Genomic DNA, 27,507 nt, shown 5'->3' with positions numbered 1-27,507 from the left:
CTGTTTTTTTTCCCGGAGCCCGAACGATATTACCTAAAAAAGCGTAAGAATTTTGAAAATTTTTGACGTCTATTAAAAATCGAGTGACATTCCACAAAATTAAATTATTTTCTATTGATTATCAGAGAAAATTAAGTGAAAGTGCACTTTGACAATCGATGTCAGAGTGTGATTTAAAGGTTAACGTCAGTTTTGACGGCTTGGCAGCGATCACAGAACGAGGTGCCTTAAATCGATCGGGCTTTTAAAAAACGTTTTTGGCCTAGATATTTATAAAAGGGGAATCGAGCGAGGGCCGAAGGCCCGAGCTACGAACAAAAGGCGTATCGCGAGGGCCGTAGGCCCGAGCTACGGACGAAAGGCGTATCGCGAGGGCCGTAGGCCCGAGCTACGGACGAAAGGCGAATCTGCCAGTAAAGGTGAATCTACCTACAAGGTGGATCTCCTGGCTATACTAGTTGACCTAAAATTGATAGTACTTATCAACACACTTGAATCCAGTTTCGACAAACAAACTTCAAAATTGAGAAATACAGCTATAAACTAAGAAAAAAGGATTTATTTGACGAAAATCTCAAAATCCCCTTTAAAAATGATAAATAACTGCATTAACTTTTTACTTCGACATGTCATCACCATGTCGCTGCAATCTACATTTGAATTCCCAATAGCATGGCGTGGGTTCAATAAGGACGATATTTAAAGGCACTCTTGTTTTTGGGGCATATGTATATACGGTTATTATTATTTTACATCGCAGATTTCAGAATATGTCATAAATAAATATTGAAGATATTTGAAAAATTCAGAAATAATTTAAAAATATACCTCAGAAATACCGAATAAAATTTTTTTTGAGCAGCTCCTGCTTGGATGCAGCCTCCTTAAGAATCTTAAAATGCCACCTGGAAAGCAATATTAAATTTTTTTCTTTCAAACCACTAAAAGGCAATAAAAGATCTTGGTGAATAAAATGTCAGCATGATGTCCGCCTACAAGGTATATTTAAGATACGGCTCAAGCTATGTACCAGTTGATAAATTGTTTTTCCTCTCACTATAAAAAAGTACAAAACCCTATTTGTTCAAAATCAATGGAGCTATCAAAAATTAATTTTTCAATGTCAGAGTTGCATAAAAGAAGATAAACATGATCCCTATCATTACCGATAAATGCAGAAAACTAGCTTAAACCAAATGTAGAGGAGAATAAATAGTATTTAGCCTTAAACAGATCTCCCTAGCAATACAAAATGCTTTTTATTACAAACGCAAAAATGTTGCTGTAACAAAGCAGCAAGATTTTTTGACTGAGCGAAGAATTTTCGCTTGGTATAATCAAAAGTAATTCAAAACTACCGAATAGGTCGTTAATTCAAAAATAAATATCCTTTTGAACCGAAATCCCTAGCTCAGAGTCCGGCCGTTTCGTAAAAAGCAAGGATGACATGAAAAAAAAATTCCGCGTTATTGTCTCCCGGAGAAACGAAACGATACATCCTTCAAAAAGACCACAATGTTTTGCGGTGATTGATGGCGATAAGCAACATCCCATCTGCCCCCCATTCAACACTTCCGCACCGCACAAATCCCCTGCAAGAGTAGACAACAAGGAAGAAAAGGGGAAAAAACCGAAAATTACGGACGTGACTTACGTTCGGGCTCGCGTTTAATACCTCCAAATCTCCCCAGTTCTACGTACCCGGAAGTCCGCCGAACATCCGGGCGCTGATGGACAGCGAACGAGACCCGTAACGAAAAACTTCGAATTTCCCGGCCTGCGATCACTTGTTGAGGCGCGTCTGGCACGGGAACGACTGATGCGTTTGCGGGACGGAAGGAGCGAATCCAGGAGGAGAGCGCCGCGCGATCCAGAAAAGCCGCGTCCCGTGGGACCCCCTCGCATATATCGGATAGACACTGTCGATTTAGTCGGGGATGAAAATGGAACGGAGGGCACTTTAGGGACGGTGATCAGGAAGGGTGATTCGGGGAGCGAAAAGTGAGTTGGCAACTAACTGGATTCTTAGTATACCTTCAGGTCGTTAGAATACGGCTATGCGAATCGAGAGATGCCGATGGTCGTTCGGTGGGAATCCCCAAGTACGGCAAACGACAATCTGCCGTACCTGGGTATTGAACCAATTGTACAATATCAATATAATGGACATCAGGAACTCAAAAAACTTATTAAGTTATCAAAGAAGGAGGGAAATTCATCAGTGTTATAATAAAATATTCCATTAGGTACATCCTTCAATATATTAAGCAACATGGAAAGTAGGTACCGGATGATATTCAGCCAAGAATAACGCATAAATAATCATAATTTATCATAAGTTGAAATAAAAGCCACCAAAAATTGATTGGTATTCGTTGCAATATCGACAAAACCAAAATCCTGGTAAGTCCGCCAGAAAGCCTTCAAACAGATATCAGCCTGGAGAATGAAACTCTAGAACAGGTCGAGCAGTTCAAATACTTGGGAAGCTTCATAAATACTACACGGAAATACAAAACCGTATCAATTCAGCATCACGGGCATTCTGGAAGCTGAAGGACAGAGTGTTTCAAAATCACGACCTCAATCTGAAGACCAAGACAGCTGTTTACAAAGCAGTGGTCCTCCCAACGCTTCTTTACAGAAGCGAAAGCTGGACGCCCTACAGGCGACATATTAAACAGCTTGAACAAACGCAACAACGTCATCTAAGACAGATAATGCACATCAGATGGTTCCACAAAGTTTCGAAGGCAGAAGTCTTGCAACGCGCGAGTTGTACAACAATTGAGAAGTAACGAGGGCCCGACTCAGATGGAGCGGCCACATTCTGAGGATGCAAAACACAAGACTCCCCGAAATAGCTCTATATGGCGAATTCACTGAGGGAGGCCGGAAACCAGGAGGCCAGTATAAGCGGTTTAAGGATACACTACATCAATCTCTAAAATCAGTTAATGCCAATCATAACTGGGAACAACTAGCGTTAGACAGGTCACAGTGAAGGTCTTTGGTACACAGTTATAATGGAGACTCGAGAAGGATACCAGCGGCGGCCAGATCTGGTTGGTGACTATCATCCATGCCCGGAATGTGGTAGGATCTGTAGGTCACAATTGGGTCTCTACAGTCATAGGAGAGCACACAGTCGCAATTAGCCCTGAAAAATTATAAGTCTGTTCGCACTTTTTTTTTTGGGGTTTTTTGTAGATTCATTCCCGGCAACGGGATACAGCAATGATGATGATGATGGTATTCGTTAAACACCTCTGTCGGTAATGTGAGTCAGACAGATTCGAATTTTGAATCTGCTGTATCCAGATCGATATTAACCAAAGATATTATGTGTAATATCTATGATATTGACTCGGTCTTGACGATCATTTAATTGATTCCATATTTTTGGAAATTTTTCGATAGTCATCTTTGGAGTCGATTATCTCTCAATAAGAATAAACGTAGATGGAAATATGACACATATTCTGAAAGAGCAACTATTCTAGTAATAAAGCTGAAAATTTTATGGAACTCGTTGCAGCCGTTCGGTCTTGACGATCATTTAAACAAGAGCTGGATTAATATACAATAAAACCTGACATTACTATATTACGTTTCAATAGTAAAATGAATATCGGAAATTGCCATACCCAGACACACCTGGAGAAATAAAACAATAAAATTTAGGTGCTTTAGATTTTATTCAGTCGGAAATATAAAACTTCAATTTCAACTTATGTACAAAGGTTTTTTGCCTATATTGAATCACCCTGAATGGTGATTCGCTTCGTTATATTCTGAGATATACTCGTATATATTCAAACACTGCTTGTGATTTTTGTAGAACGATACCAATTTCATGTAATAATTCGATATTTTTTCTGAAACATTATCCTTTCTCAAATTGCAGATTCCAGCAATCTGTAAAAATAAAAAGCGATAAGCATATATTTCACAGTTTCTTCAACAAACAATCATATTTTTAGAAATAAACTCACGTCAGGAAGTAGATCATAGGTCCAAAACATAATGGCTTCGAATAATTTCAATTTATAATTTTTCAGAATCTGCTCATTTTCTGTGTAGAACAAAAGGTGTAAAAGCTTATAAGTTATTTTCTCAACCGTATCTTTCGCCTCCTTAAATGAAAAATTAAAACTTTCAACTATTATGAACTCGACATTATGTCTATAAGACTTACTGGGTATTTTGATGAGGTATCTGATGGAAGATTTTTCTTTTCAATCAAATATTTCTTGATTTCGCTAATTCTTTTATCGTAAAATACCTCATATTTCACATTATCAAGAGAACTGTATGCCATGATTTTGAACAAAGATATTGCGTCTCTCAAGACATTCCAAATACCATCTTCAATTTTCATTTCGCCTTGAATAAATTGGTCTAAAAATAAGAAAAATTAATTTCATTACTTTGATCTGAAAATTAAATATATTTAAAGTAATAGTGGATTCACGCGAAGTTCTTTAAACGTAAAAAAGGAACAATTTCGTTGGCAGATCGCGTTCACGTGGTCGCCGTCTACTAATAAGATGGCTTTACTCTAAGGTTAAGGTGTAATCTTTACATAATTCACTATTTAGATCGCTAATAAGGTGAGAAGAACCCTGAATCAATTGAGAATTATTTCTCCTTATAAGTAGGCACAAACAAATTGCCACTCACCAAAAAACGTGTTGCAGATCTCTGTTAGAATAAGAAATTGGGATCGTTGAGGTAAAGACCTGAACAAGGTAGAGAAAACTTTCCATTTGTTAAAGTTAGCACTTATCAAGCAATTCATGTCCTGCATATACTGAGGACTCATTGGACATACAGGATGAACCTAAAAACATGTTCTTGATTTTCAATTGGGAAGTTGCCAAGTAACTTATTGAAATCATTGAAATCTTGAATAATAAGTTGTAGTTTTAAGTGTTGTTTACTTTGAAAGAAAAAATCATATTCAATACTTACTGAATAAAAATTGACGTGCATTATAAGTGGCAAAAAATATTTCTCCACGACTGTCTGATTGATTAGGACGAAATTCAAAAGAAGGTTTTGTAGGCCCTTCTCAATGACGGGATCGCCAAGCAGACTTATGAATTTGCAATACTGTTGTATGGTCAATTTCAAGTAATCTAATCGTACAAAATGCTCAATATGTACCGCTGCCTGTTTTTTGACAGCGGGATTCAGAGATTTGAGATCTTGAAATGAATATTGTAAAAACTCTTCGAAGTTATGAACAACACTGAAAAAATGTAATGTGATTAGTACTATTACAAAATGAGTATTATAACATTCAATTATTATTCAACATAAAGAGGAGCTTTTTTGCATTATCATAATCATAAATAACATAACAATTATACAGTCATAAGTTCCTGTAATATTTTTCTCAGTAAGATACTCACTAAGTACACAAGTCATACATCAAATCCATGACGTTCATTTTAAAGTCCCAGTCTTCTGAATCCAGAGAAGACTTTAAAAGGCCCATTACTTTATTACCCATTTTCGAGTGACTCATAGCCATCCTAACCATAAACGTAAGGCAGCAATAATAATAAACCTTATGTTTAGTATTTGCAGAATTCTCTGAAAGAATCTTTGTCATAAAAGGTTGTATACCTGTATACCTCTAGACTTTGAAAGATATTTCAACAAAAGATTACTAGTACTGAATGGAATTCCCCGAAAAGTTATTGCATGTCATTTGCAAGTTGAATTTTACTTCGAATTCACCATTACCTCGAGTCGGCTGAATTATTATCTATTTTATTTTTACTCAAACTGTTTACTGCTTTGTAATTTCAAGTTACTGGTCATTATTTTTCGAATTGCAGATTTAAAACTAGCAATTCCTGCGATATTACAAAAAATTTCAAGATTATTAATGAGATATTAGAAAAATTTAAAGTTTTCTTTCAACAAGAAGTAGTAATTACTTGCCAAATTAAATAACCATTTGTGGAAAATCTGTTCGACTAACAAATCACACGATTTCTCTGACATACCTTGACTTTTAGATGCTTCGGATATTTTCTCTATTGCTGTTTGCAAAACGTCAATTGTATCTTCAGGAATTATATAATTTTTATCGGAAATCAATTCAACGGAATACATTATAGGTACCACATTACATTCCTCGGGTAGTTTCAGTAGAGCAGCTTTCAACTCCGAATTGACAGACTGTAAGGAATTTAACGTAGATAGAATACAATTGGATCACATTTAGCACATTTTTCATAGCAATGGAAATGTGATCTTTCCGAATAAAAGATACCTCATAATTACCTGAAAAAACACTTGAAAATCAAGGCTTTCCTTCAACAACTCCGATAAAGATCTTAACACGTCGAATCCCACACCAACAGAATTGTAAGGAAGAGTGAATTTTTGAATACGATCCCAAAGCAGTTTTTTGAACTCCTTAAGATTGGTGTGTTGAGTAGTCGTCAAATTTATGTTCCTTTTGTATGTGATGAAATACTTAAGGCCACAATTGACGATGAATAGTAAATCACCGGTATATTTCGCTTCAGACAGCTGAAATATGAACTTCAATTCGTGATAGTTTTCGTTTTATTTGATAGTGAATTAAATCAAGGATAGCAAAAACAAGTTAATTTTCTACTGAAATTAATTTCCTTTTACGGAAATGAAATAAGAATAAATCGACAGCCAATTGAGAAATGAGAAAAAACTTAAAAATACAAATAATGAAACAATATTTGTAGAATTAGAATGAGGAAAAAAAGTCACTTGCCAAAGAAGATTTAGCCATTATATGGTAAATGAGCTGTTCCCCCTGTGGATTCTGAGATTTCTCCAAGACTGCACAAGTTAACTTTAGGCAATCGTAATCCCCCCTAATTATTTCATTTATCAGTCTTTTTATGTTATTGGATCTACAAAAGAGATTCTTTTTTTATACATATCTTAATTAAGAAGCATATGCATGGTTACAAAGTTAAAAAAACAGCCCAGTAAACAGTAAAATAAGAAAACTTACTCTAATAACTTCAATTCATAGGCTTTGGTGATGAATATCTTGTTATCATTTAGAATATGTGTGGTAAGACTACTTATATACTCAGTCTTAAACGGAAGAATTTCTTCTGTTGGCTCTACAGCGAGTTGAAAAAGAGTCTGCGTGATAAAATGTGTCATAAAAAAAAACTTCATCAAACAGGCTAACTCACCTTTACAAAATCACTTGAGCCAGACGAATTGTGAATTGCCATATTGTACATGATTTCTATGACCTTGTCGCTAACATGTTTAGACATTTCACTTTTTGACTTTGTATATAAATTAAGCAAAATTGGAATAGACATTTTCATATCGCTAGGATCCGCTTCGTTGGCCAGCATTGCAAGTATCTACATTTGACTCAAATTAGGTCTTATTCTCACTTTAAGGCCAGCATAGTTAACCGCCTACTTTGGAATGAATGCAACTATACAGGGTATTTTCACTGGTGAGTCTTCTTTCTGACATAAGATAGAACTCATCAAAATAAAAAATTCCATAAAAAATCGCCTACATAAAATATTCAAGATGGCGGAGTTATCAACCCCTAAATTTTCGATGGGATTTCATTGAATTTCAAGTACGGCACTGTGGATGACGACGCTGGCCTCAGGAAAATGAAACAGATGACTGAACCGTCATAGTTTACAATGGTTCAGTACATACTAAATAATTAAAAAAAATTGCTGTATCGTGCGATTTGAGATAAAAACGGTTGATAAAAATTTATTCACTGCATCCATGCTTGTGTTTGCAAGCTTCAGCTCCTTCGGAGCTTAAAGGCGCTTGTTATACGCCCCTTCGTATTTAGAAAAAAAAAATTCTGAAAAAATTATCACGAAAACCGTTGCGGAGGACGTAGATTCAGAATTCAAATAAATGAGAATTATGTCTGTGCATCTAACACAGCCTATTGTCGGCTTGTTTCTGTAGTTCTACCTTATGAAAAATTCACTTTTAAAAACAACCTGTATAATTGTTTCGCAGTCAATTTCTTATTTAGGGAAAAAATTCAAACAACCAACATTATGCTTCAAGAAGACAATTGAATCTCGAGAAATCTCTAATATTTCTCTCTAATTCATTTCAAGTATATTTTTCCTAACCACTAATTCTCAACAATTCCCGATAGCTTTTTATTGTATTTTTCGTTGGTTCAACAAAATGCTGCGAGAATGCATGTAGAGAAATAAAATGCAGAGGATTTTTGAGGGTACTAAATACTCACACCTGCGTAATCCTTATCGGAGTTGTTGCTATAAGTAATACTCAATATTCTCAAAATTATGAGTACTATATTTCTATTTCTCACTCTGTTCACCCAGTGTATGTTGAACTTCATACAGAAAGTTGGTAGGCTATTTTCTACGTAAACATATTCAGTTGGACTGCTGAGTAAGACCTGTAATTAATATGCGGCATTTAAATTTTCATATGTTTAATTGACGTGAAAAGTTTGCATTCGGTTTTTGAATTCAAACGAGTTGTGCAACATATGATAGTGAAACAATTCTACAAACCTCAAATTGTTTTTTGATGAATGGCTTGTTGACAAGACAAATTTTAGAAACCAAGGAAATTGCTTCATCGTTGTTGATACAATTCATTACCAAAATATTGAATACTGTTTGTATGAAGACCTCCAATTTGGACTGTTCATAATAACTTGTTGGCAAATGTTCAAGAAGTACAGCGAAAAGCCTCAAAATATTGTTTTTATTTGTTACGTTTTTTGATACTCCCATCGTTGTCAATTTGAAAATTGTTTCTTTGAAAAACTGTTCACCCAATATGAGCATTATCTTGTTAGCTTCCTGAAATTTAAATGTATGCTACAAATATTTCAAGGTTGGTAAGATACAAACTCACCAATGCATCAAATATTTTGGATTTTACTACAATATATAAAAAAACGTTTTGGAAATTGCTGAAATTTTCTCTCCTGAGGGTGGATTTGAGATCCATAATTAAATTTCTGAAGTTTTTCTTCAGTTGTTCAGAATGATGATCAGATATCATCCCATGAAGAAGAGCATAATTCACCATGAATTGTGATTTAGATGGCCAGTTTATAGTTGACAAAGTTTTAATACAATAGAAAGCCTCATGAGTTGCATCAACACTATCATCTAAAAAAACATCTCTAATAATTCTACCCAAGTCCTCAGTAATACATAACTAGATAAAATATAACTTCCATCTAACCTTTTGAATATTCTGAATATACCTTATCACTTTTATTTTCTATCATATGACATAGCTGGAATAATGTTGTTTGCAAATGCGTATTTGGCAATATTTCATTTTTGAAAAACTGCCTCATGGCTTTTAAGACTAAGTGACATTGGATATTTCGACGATTATGCTCAAATTCTGTAGAGAGACAAATAAGCACATTTTGGTATATATAGCCTTCAAAACATTTCGATCCAATCAAGTTCAAGAGGTGAAAATAAAATTCACCAGCTAATAGAGATGCGCTTTCTGAATTATCTAATTTGAAATTTTTGTCAGTATAAAAGCTTATTAGGATTAAAATATATTGTTTCATTGAATCATTTATTTGGATGTTTTCATCTTTCCTACATTCCTTAATACTATGAACAGCTGATTGCCAAAATTCTTCTGGCGTGAACGGTAAATGTTCTCGAAAAGACTCGAAGAATTCACAATCTGAAACAATTCTTCCTTCATCGTCGATTAGTTCAGTTATTTTTGAACTAGGAACATTTTTCAACTTCTCTTTTTGCAGCTGAAAATAATACCAAAAATCCATTGTTTAGTTTTGAATTTTTAGGGTTAGGTTTGTTTTGTTTTCATCTTTCATGCGCATTGCGCAGCGTGTTCTAATCTGCACAGAATTTCGAATATGAAAAACAATTCAAGTATCTTCATGTAAAACTATTTAACTAACTTATATACTTCAATCAGTAATAACTGAAGTTATCACATTTTATGAGTTCTTAACCAACGAACAGGATGAAAAAAATGCAATCTTCAAAAATTTATTTATAATTTTCATTAAACTGAGGCGGAATATTCAAAGAAAACGTTTAATCTCGAACCGGAAACACATTTAGCGCAGGCGCGTCAATGTACCTATGACTCGTTCGAGACTTCTTTAACCTTGAAAGCGCCACCAAATTCATTATCTTCAACTGCAGTGAAGTTTACACCCGTGTAGATTTGTAATCATTGTGAATTTTTTCTTTCAAAATATTTGATAAACAGCTATCACTGGTGTTTCGCCATTTTGGATATTTTTAAAGGTGAGTTTTTGTTTATGTTTTTTCACGTGCCCTTTTTATAAATTTGACTGATAAGGAAGCCGGTTTTGACTGAAACCGTGTATGCTAAATTCAGCATCGCGCATTTTGCACACTTCTGTACTAACCTTTTTCTTTCAGCACTCGTCTAATATTTGGAATTTTTAATTCGATTATTCTCAAACAGTCTCACGAAATGGTATTTCTTCGATATTTTCTAGTATTTTTGCAAATTTTAGTACATGTGTCTCTGGTAGATGAAGTCTTTGTTATATATTCTTGAATTTTGGACGTCGTTTGCTAATTATTCAATTGACGTTATTTACTTTGTGCCTTATGACACGTGTTTTTGTTTATAGTTCGACAAAATATTGCAAACTATGGTCATGGAAGCACCACCTTCCCCACAAAGTGTTGGCAGGGAATTTGTACGACAGTACTATACTCTTATGCATCAAGCCCCCAACCATCTCCATCGGTGAGTATTTCTATTTTTTCTCTTTAAAATGATGCATTATCAAAGAGTTATTCAATTCACAATGATAGAATAAGTTTCTGATTGCTTATCGATACAAAGGTGATTCATACCTCTGCTACAAAGAGGTACATGCAATAATTATTATTTTATACTGGATCCTTTTTGTAGCTACTTTTTAAGAGCGAAAACCATTCTTCCAAAATTATGTTAGGTATCTATATCCATTAAGGAAGGTGTGAGTAATGGCTTTCTATTTTCTAATTGTAAAACAGGAAGAATAAATGTTCTTAATCTTAATATATTGGATCAGTGAGGGCTGCATATGGCAATTATTGAATTAAAAATTGCGATGGTTTATATCACTCATTGATTGCATATTCAAACTTGATTAACAACTTGTTTTTCTTAGAATTATAGATTATATTAAGGACTAGTAAATTTTTCCCCTTTTTGAAATATTCCTATTTCAGTACAAGTCTGTAATATTATGTAATTTTATTTTTACCGGTAAATTCCTACGGAACCGCGTGGTACAGCTACTAAACTGCGCTTGCGCAGTAGATCGCGTCCCTAAAACAATTGTTCGTAGCTTATTTTTTGGATTTGGGGTAATATTTTTGGAAAACACACTGAAAGATCGAATTCTCCATTAAAAATTGAATAAATTTATAGGTATATCTTTTCCATTTTTTTTCAAATCACTTCTCGTATTTCTATATAATTATTTCTTTGTTACTTAAGTAAATTATTTTAGTAGCTTGAGAGTCTATAACTGAATATAACCCCTTTTACATCGTAACGTGAATAATTCATGTGATGCCCATTTGTGGTATCCAATTAAATTAATCAGTTGCACGGTAATTATCCGTCGCTATAAAAAGTCTACGTTTGGTGATGTTACAAGAAGCCTGAAGAAAACCTTATTTTGGTAGCTTCTGAATCTTCAGTCAACTGATTTTTTCCTATTTTCATTTTTAATTCGCTTTGATAATTCATTCATCTCGTCTATAATTATAATAATCCCCATAATTTATTCACTTCTTGAATTTTGATCAGAAAATGAAATAAAAGAGAACACTGAATTACAAATTATGATTGCAGTGTTTTAAGAGTAACATCATCGTCCTCATTTCTCGTATAGAAGAGATGATTCCAAGTTCTTTATTAAAATTACCAATGAAAATGTTTTCAATGGATACAACTGCACTTAAATGTATTTTGCATAAATTCAATTATGGTTTTTGTAGAAGACTTTTGTGAATTATTGCTCACTACACTAAAATCTTACCTTTATCAACCTGAAGGTGCTACTTTGATGGAGAAACACCTGTATTGGTTCGTAAAACTCGTAATGAGAATGATGTAATTTAATTTTTTTGGATTTAAGCGTTTCTTTCCTAGCCAAGGACACAGTTGTCCTTCTTAATTTAAAGTACGGTATTTTCGAATATGAAATGAATTAAAAATCCTCGAATAAATATATGCATTTTATGGATCATTATGTTTTTGGGGCTATCAATGTCAATCTCAAATTACGAGCATTTTTATGTTGTTTTCGAATGGTACAAAAGAGGAATGGAAAGAAGTTTATAAATATTTTGTTGTTACTTCGATGGTAAATATTTTTCATTCTTTGAATTACGTTTTGTTAATTGATAATACGCCATTTGCTATTGTTCGCAAAGATTTCTTGAAAGTATTCAAATTCAGATCTAAGCATAATTGCAATATGAGGTCAGTAAAGAAATACTGAAATATAATGTCTACAATTTCGATAGTTATGAACCTCCTCTAGAATTATTACCGTTTGAGTTTTTAGGGCATGCGAAAATCTGCGATTTTTATTAATTGAGAAAATTCTGAGTATAATGAAAAAAAAATCAATAAATTTTCTCGGTTTACGATTTGATATATTTGGAGGGCGAACAACGAGTAGTGTCACCTCAAGACGTCTTTCGCTTAAAGTAGTGGAGATAAGTCGACAAAATTTGATACAAAGGTTGACTGCCAACGATTCTTCCAGCTTGTGGCTACAGTCAGTCAATTTATACAGTTGAGTGAAGTATTGAAGCTGCTCTCAGTGCTCTCTTGAAATTCCGAATAAGCTCAATTGAAGTTAGAACATATTCGATGTTGTTTAGATTCCTAGACCTACCTAGACTTTTCTCTAGGTAGGTAGACGAAAGTGTATCGTCTCGGGTAATTCATTTTCTGATTTCCAGTCAAAGAAGTGAAATTGGCTAAAGATTGTTCAAAAGGCTTTGGATTTAATGAGAGCAAGGCTTTTTTCCTTCAGCATTTGTGGCATACCGTTTAAAAATTGCGAAAAATTTTGAAAATATCAATGAAACAAGAAACTAGTGTTTTCTATATCGTTGTATGCGTATGGTGTCCTCTTTGTAACGTACCTTTCAAATCTACATTGTGACTTATCTCGATTTTCATAGTTCCCAATTAAAAAAGAAACCTTCAAGCCTTGCTCATCCGTGTCGTCGATTCGTTTCAGGTTTTACAACAACCAATCCTCCTTCGTGCACGGGGGTCTTGATCCTTCAAATCGCGAACCAACCCCGGTGATCGGTCAGAAGGCCATCCACCTGAAGATTCAGCAATTGAACTTCAGGGACTGCCATGCCAAGATCACCCAGGTCGACTCTCAGGCCACCTTGGGCGGCGGCGTCGTGGTGCAGGTGACTGGGGAGCTGTCCAACGCCGGACAGCCGATGCGACGTTTCACCCAGACGTTCGTCCTGGCCGCCCAGGCCCCCAAGAAGTATTATGTGCACAACGACATCTTCCGCTACCAGGACGAGATAATATCCGATGAGGTGAGTGCCTTTTATATTTATGTTTTTCGTATTTTTCAGCATTTCTAAAATTGATGAAACTGTAGGTTTGGAAGAATCATATTCCAGGTAACACACTTAAAAATGGTATGATTCATTAAAACCGTCTAGTTGACATTTGGAGTTCTGAAAAGTTTGTTACAATATACTTTCTGTCGGTTTCATTAAATCTAGAAAAGTTATACTAATTCTAAGTAAATACTACGATAAAAGTAAACGAATAAACTAAACATTAAAATGAATAACAAATAACAACACATAACATAAAAATAACGTACGTAAAATAGTAACTTTATTAACATGAAGATAATATCATAGTTGAGGGGTTCAGAGCTGAAGTGAACCAAGTCCATTCAGCCTAATTTTGAGATGAATGGCTTAGAAGTTGTTTATCACCAATTAATTCAAGAGTGACTTCTTTATTTATTATTATTCTTATGTAAGCTTATGCTTACATTCTAACCTTTTAAAATCTAAAGAAGTCACTTTTGAATTAATTGGTGATAAACAACTTCTAAGCCATTCATCTCGAAACTAGGCTGAATGGACTTGGTTCACTTCGGCTCTGAACCCCTCAGTTATCGCAATATTTTCCTTTTTATATTTTCTACCTTTCATTTTAATCTCAAGGTTATCACATTGATTTCTTTCAGTCCAAAATGTTAATCTTATGTAGGGTTTTTGAAGGTGAGTCTTTTTTAACAGAAGGTCGAAACCACAGTCGAGTCACCACAGTCTTTTTCTTGTTCAAAGTTGTTACCTCTAGTTTTGTGTCTGCACAGTCACGATTGACATAAAAATACGACAGCAGTAATAGCACTTTGTCAACGTGTAATGTCGTAAGCACTATCGATACACTGAGATTTCTCTACACTGTTTTCAAATATCTCACTCAAAATTCAATTCAATCGCATCGTAATTCAAGGGAAGATTACTCCGGCATCTTGAATATTATATATAAGTGATTTTTGTGGGTTCGTTGAGTTCAACCTTATGTAAAAAAATACTCTCCTTTGAAAACATCCTGTATATAGACCTGTCTCAGTGTTAGAATTGATCGTCTTGGGGGAAAATGTGATTCGTCCTGGTTGAATTGAAGTTTACGTGAATCAAAGCTTAGTTTTCTTTTTTTTTTTTTTTCATTATTCATGTCAGGTATTGAAGAAAACATGCCGGAGTTCGAAATTCATTCAAATAAGAGAGCATAAAATCTACAGCCCCTACTATAGTGAGATTAGAACGTGGTCTGAGTGGGTTCAAGACGAGTGTACCTACGAGGGGAACATTGACAGTCGGATCAAATCAGTCAATGAAGAAGGATACGATGCGACTGAACCGGAAATTTCAGAGGTCTTCGACGATGAGACCGAATCGGTAAATGATGTTGCAGTACTAATTGATCAGACGTATATACCCCAGTTAGGATTAGAAACTTCGTCTAGCACTTGACTAACTTAGATTATGGGTACCATGGTTCCAAACCTATGGCAGGACAACAAATTGTCTGTTTGTCTTACCTGATTTATATGGCGCTATAGAGCTGGAAAATCTTGGTGGAAATTTAGCTCTATTCGGAGGTTTTATTAAGCCGAAACAGGTCGAAGTATCGTTTGGGCCAATCATACTAACAAGCAGTACTACAGTTATTATATAGAAATTTTCATATTTCAGAACAAATTTGTTAAGTCATCTCAACATATTTATCACGGTCATCTAAATCATTCGATTGAGGAGGTTGTAGAAACTGAATTTCATTAAACGTCGAAATTAGAAGTAAAACTAAGTTTGTTATAACTCCAAATGTTCAACGTCATGCTTTGATTGGTGTTGAATTTCAACATTTTTTTTTCGTTATGTCAGGAGTGCGAAGCCGAGACGTGCTCTGAACCTGAGGAAGAGGCCAATCAGGAGTGCCCCGTCATCTCCGAGGTTCCCCAACAGCAACCGCCTCAGGTCATACCCTTCTTCAACGCTAACGCTCCACTGCAACCAGGGATGCAACCCGTTCCTCACATCCCCGCCCAGCCCCCTCAGCATGTAATGCCGCCGCAACCTGTTGCCCAAGTAAACGGCGCCCTTCATCCCGAGGAAATCAACATAATTTCCGGTGAGTAACCTGTTCAACACATGGCGAATCGTTAAAAATGACGATCCGTCAAAACCGGACGACCGAGTGGGAAAACACGATTCGTTACAGTTCTTCTCTTAATTTCAGCACAAGCGCAAATTCCGAGCCCGGTGATGAGCGCCCCGCAAAACATACCGCCCGCCCAGATCCCGGTGATGCATTCGAACATCGTTGTTCCGAGCAGCAGCCCACCGGCCGTTATGGAAGAGGCCCTCGTCGAGCAGGTCGAGGAACCGAGGCCGGCGTTCGTCGAGGCCGTCGAGCCTGAGCCGGAACAGCAGGACTTTTCCGTCGACCAGGCTTCCCCCTCTAACGAACCCAAGACCTACGCTAACCTACTCAAATCGACCACTTACCCGCCCGCCGCCACCGTCCAGACCTCTCCCCCGCAACCCCAACCCGCGCAACAGCAGCAGCCGCAGCAACAACAGATATTGCAGCAGCAGCAGCAACCTCCCCAGGCTCCCGTAACCCCTAACCAATCGTACCAGCCCAAACCGGTTTCGCCCACTTTCAACCAGCCCGGTAGGAACATGAACAGGAACAACCGCAACGGACCGCAGAACGCCCGCATGCCGCGACAGGATTCGAACAGGATGTCCGGCGGCAGAAACGACGAGGGTGGAGGTGAGAACTTTGTCCTGGGAGTTTTACCCCCATTGGATAACCGTCGCCCCATCGTGGGAGTAAAATTAACGTTCTTTTTTTTGCAGACGACAGGAGGAAGAGCCAGTCCGGCAGTTACTCCGACAGCAACCAGCTTTTCCTCGGAAATCTGCCGCACAACGCTACAGAGGACGAACTTAGGGAGGTGTTTACCGATTTCGGCATCATCGTCGATCTTAGGGTGCACGGCAGGGGTCCCAACAAGAACGGCATGGCCGGTGGCAGAATACCGCCGAATTACGGTTTCATCACCTTCGAAACCATCCAGGGGGTGCAGAATTGTCTCGCGGCAAGGGTGAGTGATTTTTTTCAGGAGATACGGAAATTTGCATGTGCGAAGTTGGCGATTTTCGAAAAAAAATTTTGTGCTGAATTGTGCTAGGTTTGTGCTGCTTTGTGCCGTTGAAATTTTTTTTTTAATTCTACACGGTTCTCAGAATATTTCACAAAAAGTTTAGAATGGGCAGCCCAGCACTTATTGAAACACTGAAACAGGTTGTGCTATGCATATAAAATATTGTGCCGTTTGAATTTTTGCAAGTTCCCTCTCATCTCTCGGAAAGTTAGCCCAGCACTTTTATTTTTTCTTCTCAAAAATTAGTGGAAAAATTTGTGCTGGCTTGTGCCGTAAATATTTTCTCAAACATTCGTCGGATTTTCTGGGAAATCTTGAAATTAAAAAAAAAGTTAGCCCAGCACTTGAAAACATTCGTGAACAATTGTGCTACAAGTGTGCTAACTTGTGCCTTTGAAATTTTCACGAAAATCATTCTAGTTTTTAGAAAAACTGAGATTTTGGAAAAAAGTTAGCCCAGCACTTTCGTGTTTTTGCAGTTGAATTTTTTTTATATAGTTGTGCTACATTTGTGCTGATTTGTGCCTTTGAGATTTTCAGAAAAACTTTCAATTTTTCCTTCAAATGGTGGATTCAACAAGATCTAGATTGTCTGAAAATCGGTTTATATGGCAACAGGCCTAATATAATAATAATAATAACTGATAGTCGTGAGTTGTGCATGTAGGGTTGCCAACCTCAACGGTAGGCCTGTTGCTATATATACTAATTTTCAGACAATTTTGCTGATATCCATCATTTAAAGGAAAAGTTTGAAGTTTTTTCTGAAAAATCTCAACGGAATAAATGTAGCACATTTCCCGGAAAATCCAACGAATGTTCGAGAAAATATATTAACAGCACAAGTCAGTACAAATTTTTCAACTAATTTTTGAGAAGAATAAACAAAAGTGCTGGGCTAACTTTTTTCTTCATTTTCGATTTTCCGGGAGATAAGAGGGACTTCAAAAATTCGAACGGTACAACACTGTACAGGATGGGCAAAATTCGTTGTCTACTGAGAGGATCTCGAGAACTATAGCAGCTAGAAGAAAACGGATGACACATTTCCGAGCTCTTTTTCGGAAAAACAAAGAATGATGAAAACCGCAGCCTCCTACGATACTTCGTTTTTGAGTTTGACAATTTTCTAAAGTTCTTATAACTTTTTTGTCTTTGAAGTTACAAATCTGAAACTTGAACCTTCTGCAGGCACTTTTTTACGTAGAATCCACTGATGAGCTCAAAATATTTTTTTTCTTTTAAATCATGTGAACTTTCCAAGTGCAAACTATTGAATTTGTCACAACCTGTTTCAGTCGCCAAAACTCATTTTTTTCAATAAGTGCTGGGCTGGCCCATTCTATACATTTTGTGAAATATTGTGAGAACCGTGTAGAAAAAAAAAATTCAACGGCTCAAACCTAGCACAATTCAGCACAAATTTTTTTTTTTTTTTCGAAAATCGAAAAGTGCTGTGCCAACTTCACACACATGAAATTTGCAAATTTACATGGATAACCTACCAAAAGTAGCAAGATCAGGACTTATTTAAGCTTTTTCTGCTTACAGCCCATCTACTTCCCGAAAGGTAAGGAAGGCGCCACGCCCTTAAACGTCGAGGAGAAAAAGACGAAGGACCGTCCGTCGTACGGCGGAAGGCCCAACAACGACAACAGGAACCGCGACAGGGACAACAACGCGCCGCGAAGGGGTCCTAGCGGTCCAAATCGTAACGGCACCAACGGAAACGGAAATCCAGGCACGCAGCAGAACAGACCCGCCTACAACAACAGGAACGGCCCGACCAACCGCGGTCCGAACAACGGCAACAACAATAACAACACCACATATAACAACCGCCGCTAGGAGAGCAAACGTTGAGGCGGCCGGCGGCTTATCGGCGGTTTCAACTAAAACAAAAAAAATTTTCATTTGTGAGCCATTAGCTTATTGGCAATTAAAGACTTAATAATATCTTAAGATTTAACAACAACGGATGTATGTTCCGTTACTATCCTTATTATCGCAACAGAATAAACAACATTTTGTGTGGACAAAATCTAGTGTACGTAAATTGTACAGTGTTTTCCAAGTCTGAAAAGTGAAAAGGTAGTGCCAATAGAGGACCATAGCTGAAGCATTTTCCCCCCCTCCCTAAAACCGTTTTACATCGTGGAATCTCTCAAGCGAAAGGATTGATTTCTGATGTGTGATAATTTTTTTTAGTATAATATTCATTTCGCGAGTTGAGTGATTTCACTATAGCAAAAATCCATTTTACAGATTTGATGAATTGATCTAGTATTGTTGTTCATATATATAGTGAAAGCAATTTTTTATTGATTTCCGAGTGGACTTTTTGTTTTTATCGATCATCAGGGAAATTTCAGTGAAGAAACCTTAATAGGTAATACACTTTGGAAGCTAATGTTTTTTATGAATCTGAATTGATTGGAATCAATTATCTTAATGTACTATGTATATTATTGTACGCCAAATTCATATTGTAAAGTGCATTTTCCCTTCAATTAATAATATTGAGGAATAGTTTTTAAAAAGTTATTCGCGATTATATCATGCAATATTAAAAATTCTTAGTTTTCAGTCAATTGTTTTTTCATCTTAATTTTATCCAGATTCGAACTTAAATTATTTTTATTGTAAAGAATACAATGTAATTTATAATGAAAAATTTAGTCAATAAACAAACCGATCGGGACTCAACTTTTCAGCTTTTCGATCGAATACCTGAAGAAAATGTACAGATCGATGAAAATCGATACATAGCTTTAACATGATTAACATAGCAAATTGAAATATCTTAGAGTATCCGCGCAAGTCGAAAAAAGAATTCTGAGAGTCTCTGAAAGTTGATGCCTGATCTTGATAAAAATTAAATTGTATTTTTTCTTGTTGACTGACATTGTTTTTTATCCATCCTTTGTTTTTATTGATTCTTTCAGTGAAATCTGCCTGATAACCTAAAACTATTATTTTGTTTTGTACAAACCTTAAAATAAAATTTATTTAAAAAAGAAAGGTCATTTCTTTGGATAGCTTCACATTCTAAGGACAAACAAGCCACGTTTTCAAGGACAAAAAACTACATTGAAATTAATTGCTCAACGCATTAGTTGTTTGTCTTCTTTCGATTATCAAGCTCTATTACACTGCGGATTCGAAGAATTTAAAAGAAAAAATATATCTTGATATGAAATATTGTTGGTGCTCATCTGAAGCTTGATGGAACAAACCTATTGATTTTGGTCAGAATCGAATCATCCGTTTTCGAGTGTTATGAAATTTACTGGAATTTCGGATTCCTACTTGGGAATTCTTCGCTCGTCAGGCATGGGAATTTTCTCAACATGCTCTGCTTTGTTTTGTAGTGGATTTGAATAAAAATGACCCCTTTTTCACTATATCATCGCATCACGTAAAAACAGGTGAACCGATTACATTCATTTGTTTTTTAAAACGTTCCTCATTCCAAATAGAAGGTTCTAACAGAAGAAAAATTTGAAAAGGTTGCCTGAGAAAATCAAGAAATTTAAAAAACTTTTGCTCTCAAGTGTATGGTGAGTAGTATACCCTCCAAAGATTATTTATCTACAGAGTTGATTAACGAAGAACACGCCAATCAATCTCAATATTGATTATTAACATTCTCAATAATTATTGTGATCATTACATTAATTATTTAGAACTATAGGGGTGCATCGAAATGGTGCTTTGCACTTTTTTTCACATTAAGTTTTCGTAAGACGGTAAGTTTTGTAGAAATATTTAGAGTTGTTACTCTATGTGTTGTGGGATAGGTTCATTCACGTTAAAAACTAAAGACTGATTGTACATTTATTTTAATCGAGCAGCAGCTGATGACCAATTTAGGACGAACAAATGTTGCGATTGCGTTTAATCATATTTTCAATGAGACGCAGGTACAGATTTAAAGAAGAAACCATTGAATTCTGAATATTCTGTTATGTAGTAGATTTACTTCTCTATTCTAATAGCAATAACTTCGTATTTACTAAAGATTAGTAAAATTTTGAAATCTGCATAGATGTGTGTGGCGCATATTTTTGAATCAGCTGGCCACTCAGGCTTTCATGCATATTTTTTTTCATAACGAAGGATGAAATTTTGAGTTGCGATTTTTTTTTTGGAAAACAACAGCTATTTTATCACGAGAAAACTGATATATTTCATTTATTTGTTACCAGAAACGTACGTGACGAGAAAATCGTCATTTTGAAAAAAAAAATCCACAGGCATAGTGTTTTTTTTATATTTCCTTCAGAGTAGCTACTGAATGGCTCTTCCAGGAGGTGTTTCAGGATTATCCCTTCATTCTGGGACATCCTGTATCTACATTTGTCTGATAGGTGAAGCTTTTACCTTATGGAGCGCATATATTTTATTTCTTTTATTAGTACACTTCTCTTGTTTCCAATCAAGATCTTCACGATATGACCTGCCTTAGCTTTCGATCCACACTGACTATTCAAAAGCTTGAGAGGAATGTTTTAAACGCTAGAAGACCGAAATCCTAAAAAAATCCTCTTTCAAATATAACAAGCTTTCCATTATATAGTGAAAATAATTTGTGTTGGCACCTCAGTAAGGTGTTGGCAATTTTTTCTCAGGTACCCATTCAGCAAATCGTCCATTGCTTTCAGCGGAAATGCTGATGGGTTGACATTGATGCACTATTGATAACGCCGCCTTGGCACATACGTTTGTGAAGAATTGGAGTGGCGGTGACGGCAGTGTACCAGGATATGAGGATAAAGTGTGCTGCTACAGCTTCTCGTGCAGTCGGTCATTTAACTTCTCATCTCACTAGTAGAGGTTTGACTTCTTGATATAGAAGTTTGGTGCGTGAGGGAAAGTGGTTTTGCTGGTAAGTCGTCAAATAGGAATATAGGATGAATGTTTACGTTTCGGCTCTTGTTCTCCCCTGCATTTTACTACTTTGAGTGGAATCTTGTGATCGAAAAGATATAAGAAAATTAAAATTTTATTCAGATAGATTTCAACTTAAATTTCGACTATAAACGTTAAAAAACTGCATCGAGCGAGGAAAATTCCTTGAAATATTGAAATGATTCTTCAATATACCTGATATAAGATTATCCAAAAACTATTCGCTTATTCATGATTTTAATTGAAGAGTTAAATATGTAACAATCGGAATAAGTTTTATTTATTTACTTTAGTGGGAATTCTCCACAAACAGGCCTACTGAAGAAAAATTCATACTATTTCCATGCACACTCTAATAGAGGCTAGAGAACCTACACTACTATAAATATAGGTACTACTTTCTAAAAAAAAATAAATACTAATATCATTGAAAATTACAAAAATGTTCATTTTTTCACCGATATCTCATTGGATCGAAATCTTATTGGAGGTATTGTTTTTTTAGTCATTGAAATTGAAACTGTAGGAAACATTACCTATCATGAACACGACATGCGAACAATAAGAAAAGTGTGTGTTTTTGCACAAACGCCTTTTACGCCATTTAAGAATTCAACTAGCAAAATTCGCCTATTTCAGTAAAATTCTCGTATTCAAATCATGACGGTACACAGCATCAGGTATAGAGATTAATATCTACTATTTTTATATTATGGATTTTCGATTTTCCCCTGAGAAATGTGTGATGAGAAAATTGCATGAGCATTGGAAGGGCATCTTCAAATACCTAACTTTAAGTGACAGTTTTCAATTCGCAATTACCTTTCTTCCGCATTAAACCAAATTTCTCCATTTGTTTTTTTCCCAGGCAATAGATTAATTATTACTTATTATTATTAATATCTGTGGAGACAAAAATATTGGAGAATGTGTGGTTTCTCATTTACCTTAATTTAAACTATAGTCTGCTGAATTAATAATTTACCAAATATGTAGGTACTTTTCTATTGATCAAAAATTAGAATATGAGGTACCATATAATACCTTAGATTTTTAGCTTCGTGTATGTGCCTTCACTGCCTTCAATATATTTTATGTCATTTGCGAATAAAAAAAGAGTTTATCTTCAAATATGAAGATCGCTGTTTACTATCTCTCTAGAACGGAAACGTACTTTGCGATAAAACTAACAAGTTTAATCATCACCCAGTTTTGAGATGAGCAAACAAGAAGAATCAACTATTGAAATAGCATTCAACATTCAATTGCTGTATATAGTGACACAAATAATATGCGAATTTGAACCATTTAACTGAACCAGCAATAAAACACAATTCTGAGGACCCTTAAGTTTCATGTTTCATTGATTATTTTCAATTGGGAATCGCTTAACTCAAGGAGAGAAATTGAAGCTTGTGAATGATACTATCAGAGGCTTCACCTTTCGATTATTTCATTCGAACAAAAAAAATTATTTCTATTTACAAAACATTTCGAAAGTGTAACTCTCATGTCCACTGAAAGCATTTGAATGAACAATAAGCGCACTTGAAAGAAAATCAACTGAAAATTAGCTTTTAAAAATAATTGCAGATTAACTAAAAAGAAGGTTTTCTCCTTAACCAATAGAATAATGTGAAAATCCAAGAAAAACCTTAATTTTCGTCAATTAACGTTTATTTTGTTGTAATATTGTAGCAATTTCAGGAGCTTTCTTGTCGATAGAACCATTTTATCAAAATGAGGGCCAAATTGAACAATCTGCATAGATATAAAAAATGTCAGAGAAGTAGGTATTAAATCAGGTTATTCCCTTGCAATAGTCAATAGGGATGAGAGCTCAAATCTTGAACCATATGCAGAAATAATCACTTCTATCTTGTCAAATACTCTTGTAGATTTATTTGAATAAATATCTAGGGCAGTATGTGAATAAAAGATGACTTTATACCAGTCAGAAGTTACTTCTGTTCGAACTTGCAAGTAGCTGTCGGCAATTAATCTATTTTCAGATATTTTAAAACCATATGTTCAAGTTAAAACAATATAAACAGCGCATTACATCATTTCTCAACTTCAACCTACGCAAAGGCTCTCTGATTCATTTCCCAGATCAATGGTACTGAATTTCAGGAATGTAAATGCGGCATACAGGTTCATAATGCTGAATCTCTGTTATCTGTGTGCTGAATTCATAATTTGATGCATTTGAAATCGGTTGAAAAATTGTAACACGTACAGGAATTATTTTTAATTTTTATTCGTCAGCGAATATGCATGGTACCATCGTAAAACCATAAGTAGTACCTGGAATGTACTCACATTAATTATTTGTTGTTGGGGCTCATCAAAATAATTAGTAGGTACCTATATACCTTTGTACTCAGTTTTACAAAAATCGCTGCAGTTCTGCTTTTAGTGCTCAAATAGTACCTACCTACCTACTCACGTTATATGTTATCGATTTTCAAGGGCATTTTATTTTAAAAAAAAGTTTCAGGAGTCACAATAGAATTTCTATCCTCAATATTTTCTTATAATAGGTATTCAAATTAAAAAATAAACATTCGTTCATAAATCACACACCAACTTTACGCGTAAAACAGTAAAGAAAATTAAAATATATAGACAAAAATTAAAATATATAGACAAAAATTAAGTATACTTTTTTTATTTTTAGGTTTTTAAAACTAGTCAAAATGAAGCTGTATTGGATAACGCTGATATTCCTAGTGGTTTGTATAGCCAAGGACATATCTGCTGAAAAAACTGTAAGTTTTTGTATGAGGTTCAGATAAATTTCCCATGAAAATATATTATATGCATAATGCCTTTTTGGATGGAGGGAGACATTTTGGAAAAATGCCTATAATCCCTATATATTCTACTAAGAAAAATTTTCTCCCTTCTCGACATGGAATTTTTTCGAATTCTTTTTCATTAATTAAATACCTCATTAATATTTTACACAGTTTTTAGTTTCTGACTGAATTTTAACCACGTTACATAGCATAGGAGTGGAGTGAAATCTGTATTAGCTTCATGAAAATATTTTCCTTTTTTGAATTCGAATTGCTCGTTTTTTTTGTAGAGGAGACATAAAAGAATCAGGAAACCTCATGCCGATCCTGCAACATTATCAAAACCCAAACAAGACACCGAAATTTCATCAAACTCTATCGAGAAAAAAACTGAGAAACCAGAGGATGTGGAATTACCACCAGAAGTTGAAAATAATATGCCTATAATGGGTAAGCACAAACTCTCGAAATTTGTAGATAGATGTTCAGTGTTTTTGCATAAATTTTGAGACAACTTTTAGTTCAGTGATAGACCATATTTTCATCTTGTTGTATTTTTTGTTACCTAAAACCTATATAGCTTTAAATTGAAACTATATATGTATTTAAATCAGCGAATATGCAGTCAATGATTTTTTCTACCGATTCAATTTCACTAATTCTTCAGATCTACTTGAACGAATTAAGAAAGGGGTCACTAGATAAAATTCATATCGATTCAATGAATGAGATTGGGTCGATTTTATTTTTGTAACCTTATCAATTAACTTGGGCCAGTTGTGTTCATTTATTTGATTAATTTTAACGGCGTTATATATGATCAATATGTGACAAATTCTAACTCGACATTGTATTCCATTGAGAAACTTCTTGCTGCTTGTCATAAGCTGATAATTTTTTGTTTTCTCATAGACCGTTAATTTTAGCAAAAGAGATTACCCTATAACATGAATAAGGAAAAAAAATTGAAAGAGCCATACAATTTTCTGATAAGAAATCACCCCTTGAATTTTTTCGCTATTATTTGCACCCAGTATATTAATTTCCGTAATTTTGTTTTTTATGCTTTATGTCATTCATTCGATATTTTTGTAAATATTTACAAATGTCGCTAGACTTTAGGGACCTCAACATATTGCTCTTCGCAATCTACATCTTTGCTTTGATTCTTCTCATAAAAAACGATGATTGCAGATCCATGCTTGAAAGTACACTGTGGTGCTGGAAGAATATGCCAGTTAGACGATGGTGGTGAACCACAATGCGTCTGCATACCAACTTGTCCAGAAGAGAGCGATGCTAGAAGAAAAGTTTGTTCCAACCACAATGAAACTTGGTCCTCCGACTGCGCAGTTTACCAGCAAAGATGTCTATGCCAGACTGGTAAAGCTGAGTGCAAAGGACCAAATTACAAGCACGTCCACATTGAATACTACGGAGAATGTAGGAATATGCCTGTAAGGATTCTTGCTGATCATTTTCATCTTCGTTGTCGCAAAAATCCCCAGTTGCAATTATAGTAACGAGTTAAGAGCCTTCTGTACAAGTATGAGATATTAAATTCGTTTGTAACATTTGACCAGAGATGAACGATATTTCTATACCAACCATTTATCGATTTATTCATCCATTTTTCCTAAAGGAATGCACCAAAGAAGAGATGGTAGATTTTCCTCGTCGTATGCGTGATTGGCTCTTCAACATCATGAGGGATTTGGCTGATCGCGATGAACTTACCTCCCATTATCTCAAGATGGAACGTGAAGCAGAATCCAACATGACTAGAAGATGGACAAACGCGGCAATATGGAAATTCTGCGAATTAGATGGTAACCCACCAGATAGGTGAGTCTTATCTTGTCCCTTCACCAATAAAAAAAGCGATTTTTCATTGTTGCAATTTATTTTTCTGCTGATATACATAAAAGCGAAACAGCCTTCTGTCAAAATAAAGGTCCACCTTTGAAATTAAACACACTCTGTATATGTTAATCTGTTTTTTTTTAGATCTGTTTCGCTCCACGAGCTGTTTCCTATTCGAGCACCGCTTATGGCTCTTGAACATTGCATAGCACCTTTCTTGAAAGCTTGCGACACCGACGACAATCACAGGATCACCTTGAAAGAGTGGGCTAAATGTTTGGAATTGGATGAGGTGAGTTATCTTCAAAACGAAATTCAGATCAACGTTTTTCTCTTAATTCAATTATTTTATTCTTTCCAGGATGAGATTGAGGACAGATGTGAACAGATAACTGATGAATAACTTCTCCCATCAAGAGGCTAGTTACTTATTTTTGTTGTTTTTTTCCTTATTTCTGCAGAATTTACTTTTGCCATGTAATAAACTTAGACAATATTCAATATTATGCCTAAAATTGTAAGATAACACTGCCTTTTCCATCTAAGAATTGATTATATCTACTCATTTCAATGAATAATAAGTAGTTCATTATAATTTTGTATAAATGTATTATATAGAGTGTCTTGAATACTTACCTACATAGAATTGATCAATATATATTTTACATACTATCATTGTTTTTCTTTTACCAATAAAACCAAGAAAGGAATGAATTTCAAGTGCGAGTCCATATTATTCATTCTAACAAATTAAAATACCTTACCTTTTATTTCGTATTTCTTGTGAGCACCGAGTGGTATAGGTAGATAGATATTAGAGGGGGAAATCAGCTGATTAGCTAGGGAAATCGCAACCTGGGAGCGAACCGCTGCATATTGAGGGCCGCCAAAACGCCACATCAAATACGAATAACCGAAGCGTGCCCAGCATATACTCCAGATCCTGGAGTCAGATCGGAAAAACCCGAGGGAATTGTGATTTTCGACGTTTACCAAACGCATATGTGCAAAAATATAAACGTCACTTTGACAATATTGTCCGAAGTGAGGTTAGCACGGATTAAGATGTCTAAAACATTTTAGAACAGATCCATTGGAACACTTTATTGAGTTCGAATCATCTTATTTCTAGTATCCTGTGAAAATTCACACAAT

At 35.3% G+C, this 27,507-nt stretch overlaps 3 protein-coding genes across 5 annotated transcripts; 2 read left to right on the top strand and 1 right to left on the bottom strand.

The window, feature by feature from the left end:
* Window positions 1-3,689: 3,689 nt before the first annotated feature.
* On the bottom strand, window positions 3,690-9,859 carry LOC123319168. The gene is made up of 15 exons (XM_044906028.1): window positions 9,244-9,859; window positions 8,908-9,167; window positions 8,559-8,852; window positions 8,267-8,440; window positions 7,209-7,388; window positions 7,019-7,155; window positions 6,773-6,914; window positions 6,301-6,552; window positions 6,021-6,195; window positions 5,418-5,601; window positions 4,975-5,254; window positions 4,684-4,843; window positions 4,199-4,401; window positions 3,996-4,136; window positions 3,690-3,918 (listed from the first exon to the last, which is right to left on the bottom strand). The coding sequence occupies exons 1-15, from the start codon at window positions 9,812-9,814 to the stop codon at window positions 3,763-3,765; spliced, it is 3,309 nt and encodes a 1,102-aa protein (XP_044761963.1). The 5' UTR covers window positions 9,815-9,859; the 3' UTR covers window positions 3,690-3,762.
* A 288-nt stretch (window positions 9,860-10,147) lies between these two features.
* Window positions 10,148-19,798, top strand: LOC123318746 (ras GTPase-activating protein-binding protein 2). 2 transcript variants are annotated; one of them, XM_044905478.1, is made up of 7 exons: window positions 10,148-10,307; window positions 10,664-10,782; window positions 13,289-13,610; window positions 15,489-15,735; window positions 15,844-16,383; window positions 16,470-16,717; window positions 18,329-19,798. In XM_044905478.1, the coding sequence occupies exons 2-7, from the start codon at window positions 10,685-10,687 to the stop codon at window positions 18,623-18,625; spliced, it is 1,752 nt and encodes a 583-aa protein (XP_044761413.1). In that variant the 5' UTR covers window positions 10,148-10,307; window positions 10,664-10,684; the 3' UTR covers window positions 18,626-19,798. The 2 variants fall into 2 exon arrangements, with proteins under 2 accessions (XP_044761413.1, XP_044761412.1); XM_044905477.1 differs by lacking the exon at window positions 10,148-10,307 and adding an exon at window positions 10,343-10,503.
* A 1,702-nt stretch (window positions 19,799-21,500) lies between these two features.
* On the top strand, window positions 21,501-27,022 carry LOC123319334 (SPARC). 2 transcript variants are annotated; one of them, XM_044906246.1, is made up of 7 exons: window positions 21,501-21,665; window positions 24,369-24,459; window positions 24,780-24,939; window positions 25,684-25,946; window positions 26,132-26,334; window positions 26,497-26,644; window positions 26,714-27,022. In XM_044906246.1, the coding sequence occupies exons 2-7, from the start codon at window positions 24,388-24,390 to the stop codon at window positions 26,753-26,755; spliced, it is 888 nt and encodes a 295-aa protein (XP_044762181.1). In that variant the 5' UTR covers window positions 21,501-21,665; window positions 24,369-24,387; the 3' UTR covers window positions 26,756-27,022. The 2 variants fall into 2 exon arrangements, with proteins under 2 accessions (XP_044762181.1, XP_044762182.1); XM_044906247.1 differs by lacking the exon at window positions 21,501-21,665 and adding an exon at window positions 24,026-24,047.
* Window positions 27,023-27,507: the final 485 nt, after the last annotated feature.

This window comes from Coccinella septempunctata, chromosome 8 (assembly GCF_907165205.1).
Source record: "Coccinella septempunctata chromosome 8, icCocSept1.1, whole genome shotgun sequence".
Lineage (NCBI taxonomy): Eukaryota > Metazoa > Arthropoda > Insecta > Coleoptera > Coccinellidae > Coccinella > Coccinella septempunctata.
The sequence above is the reverse complement of the archived record's forward strand: the minus strand, read 5'-3'. Positions and strand labels throughout refer to the sequence as shown.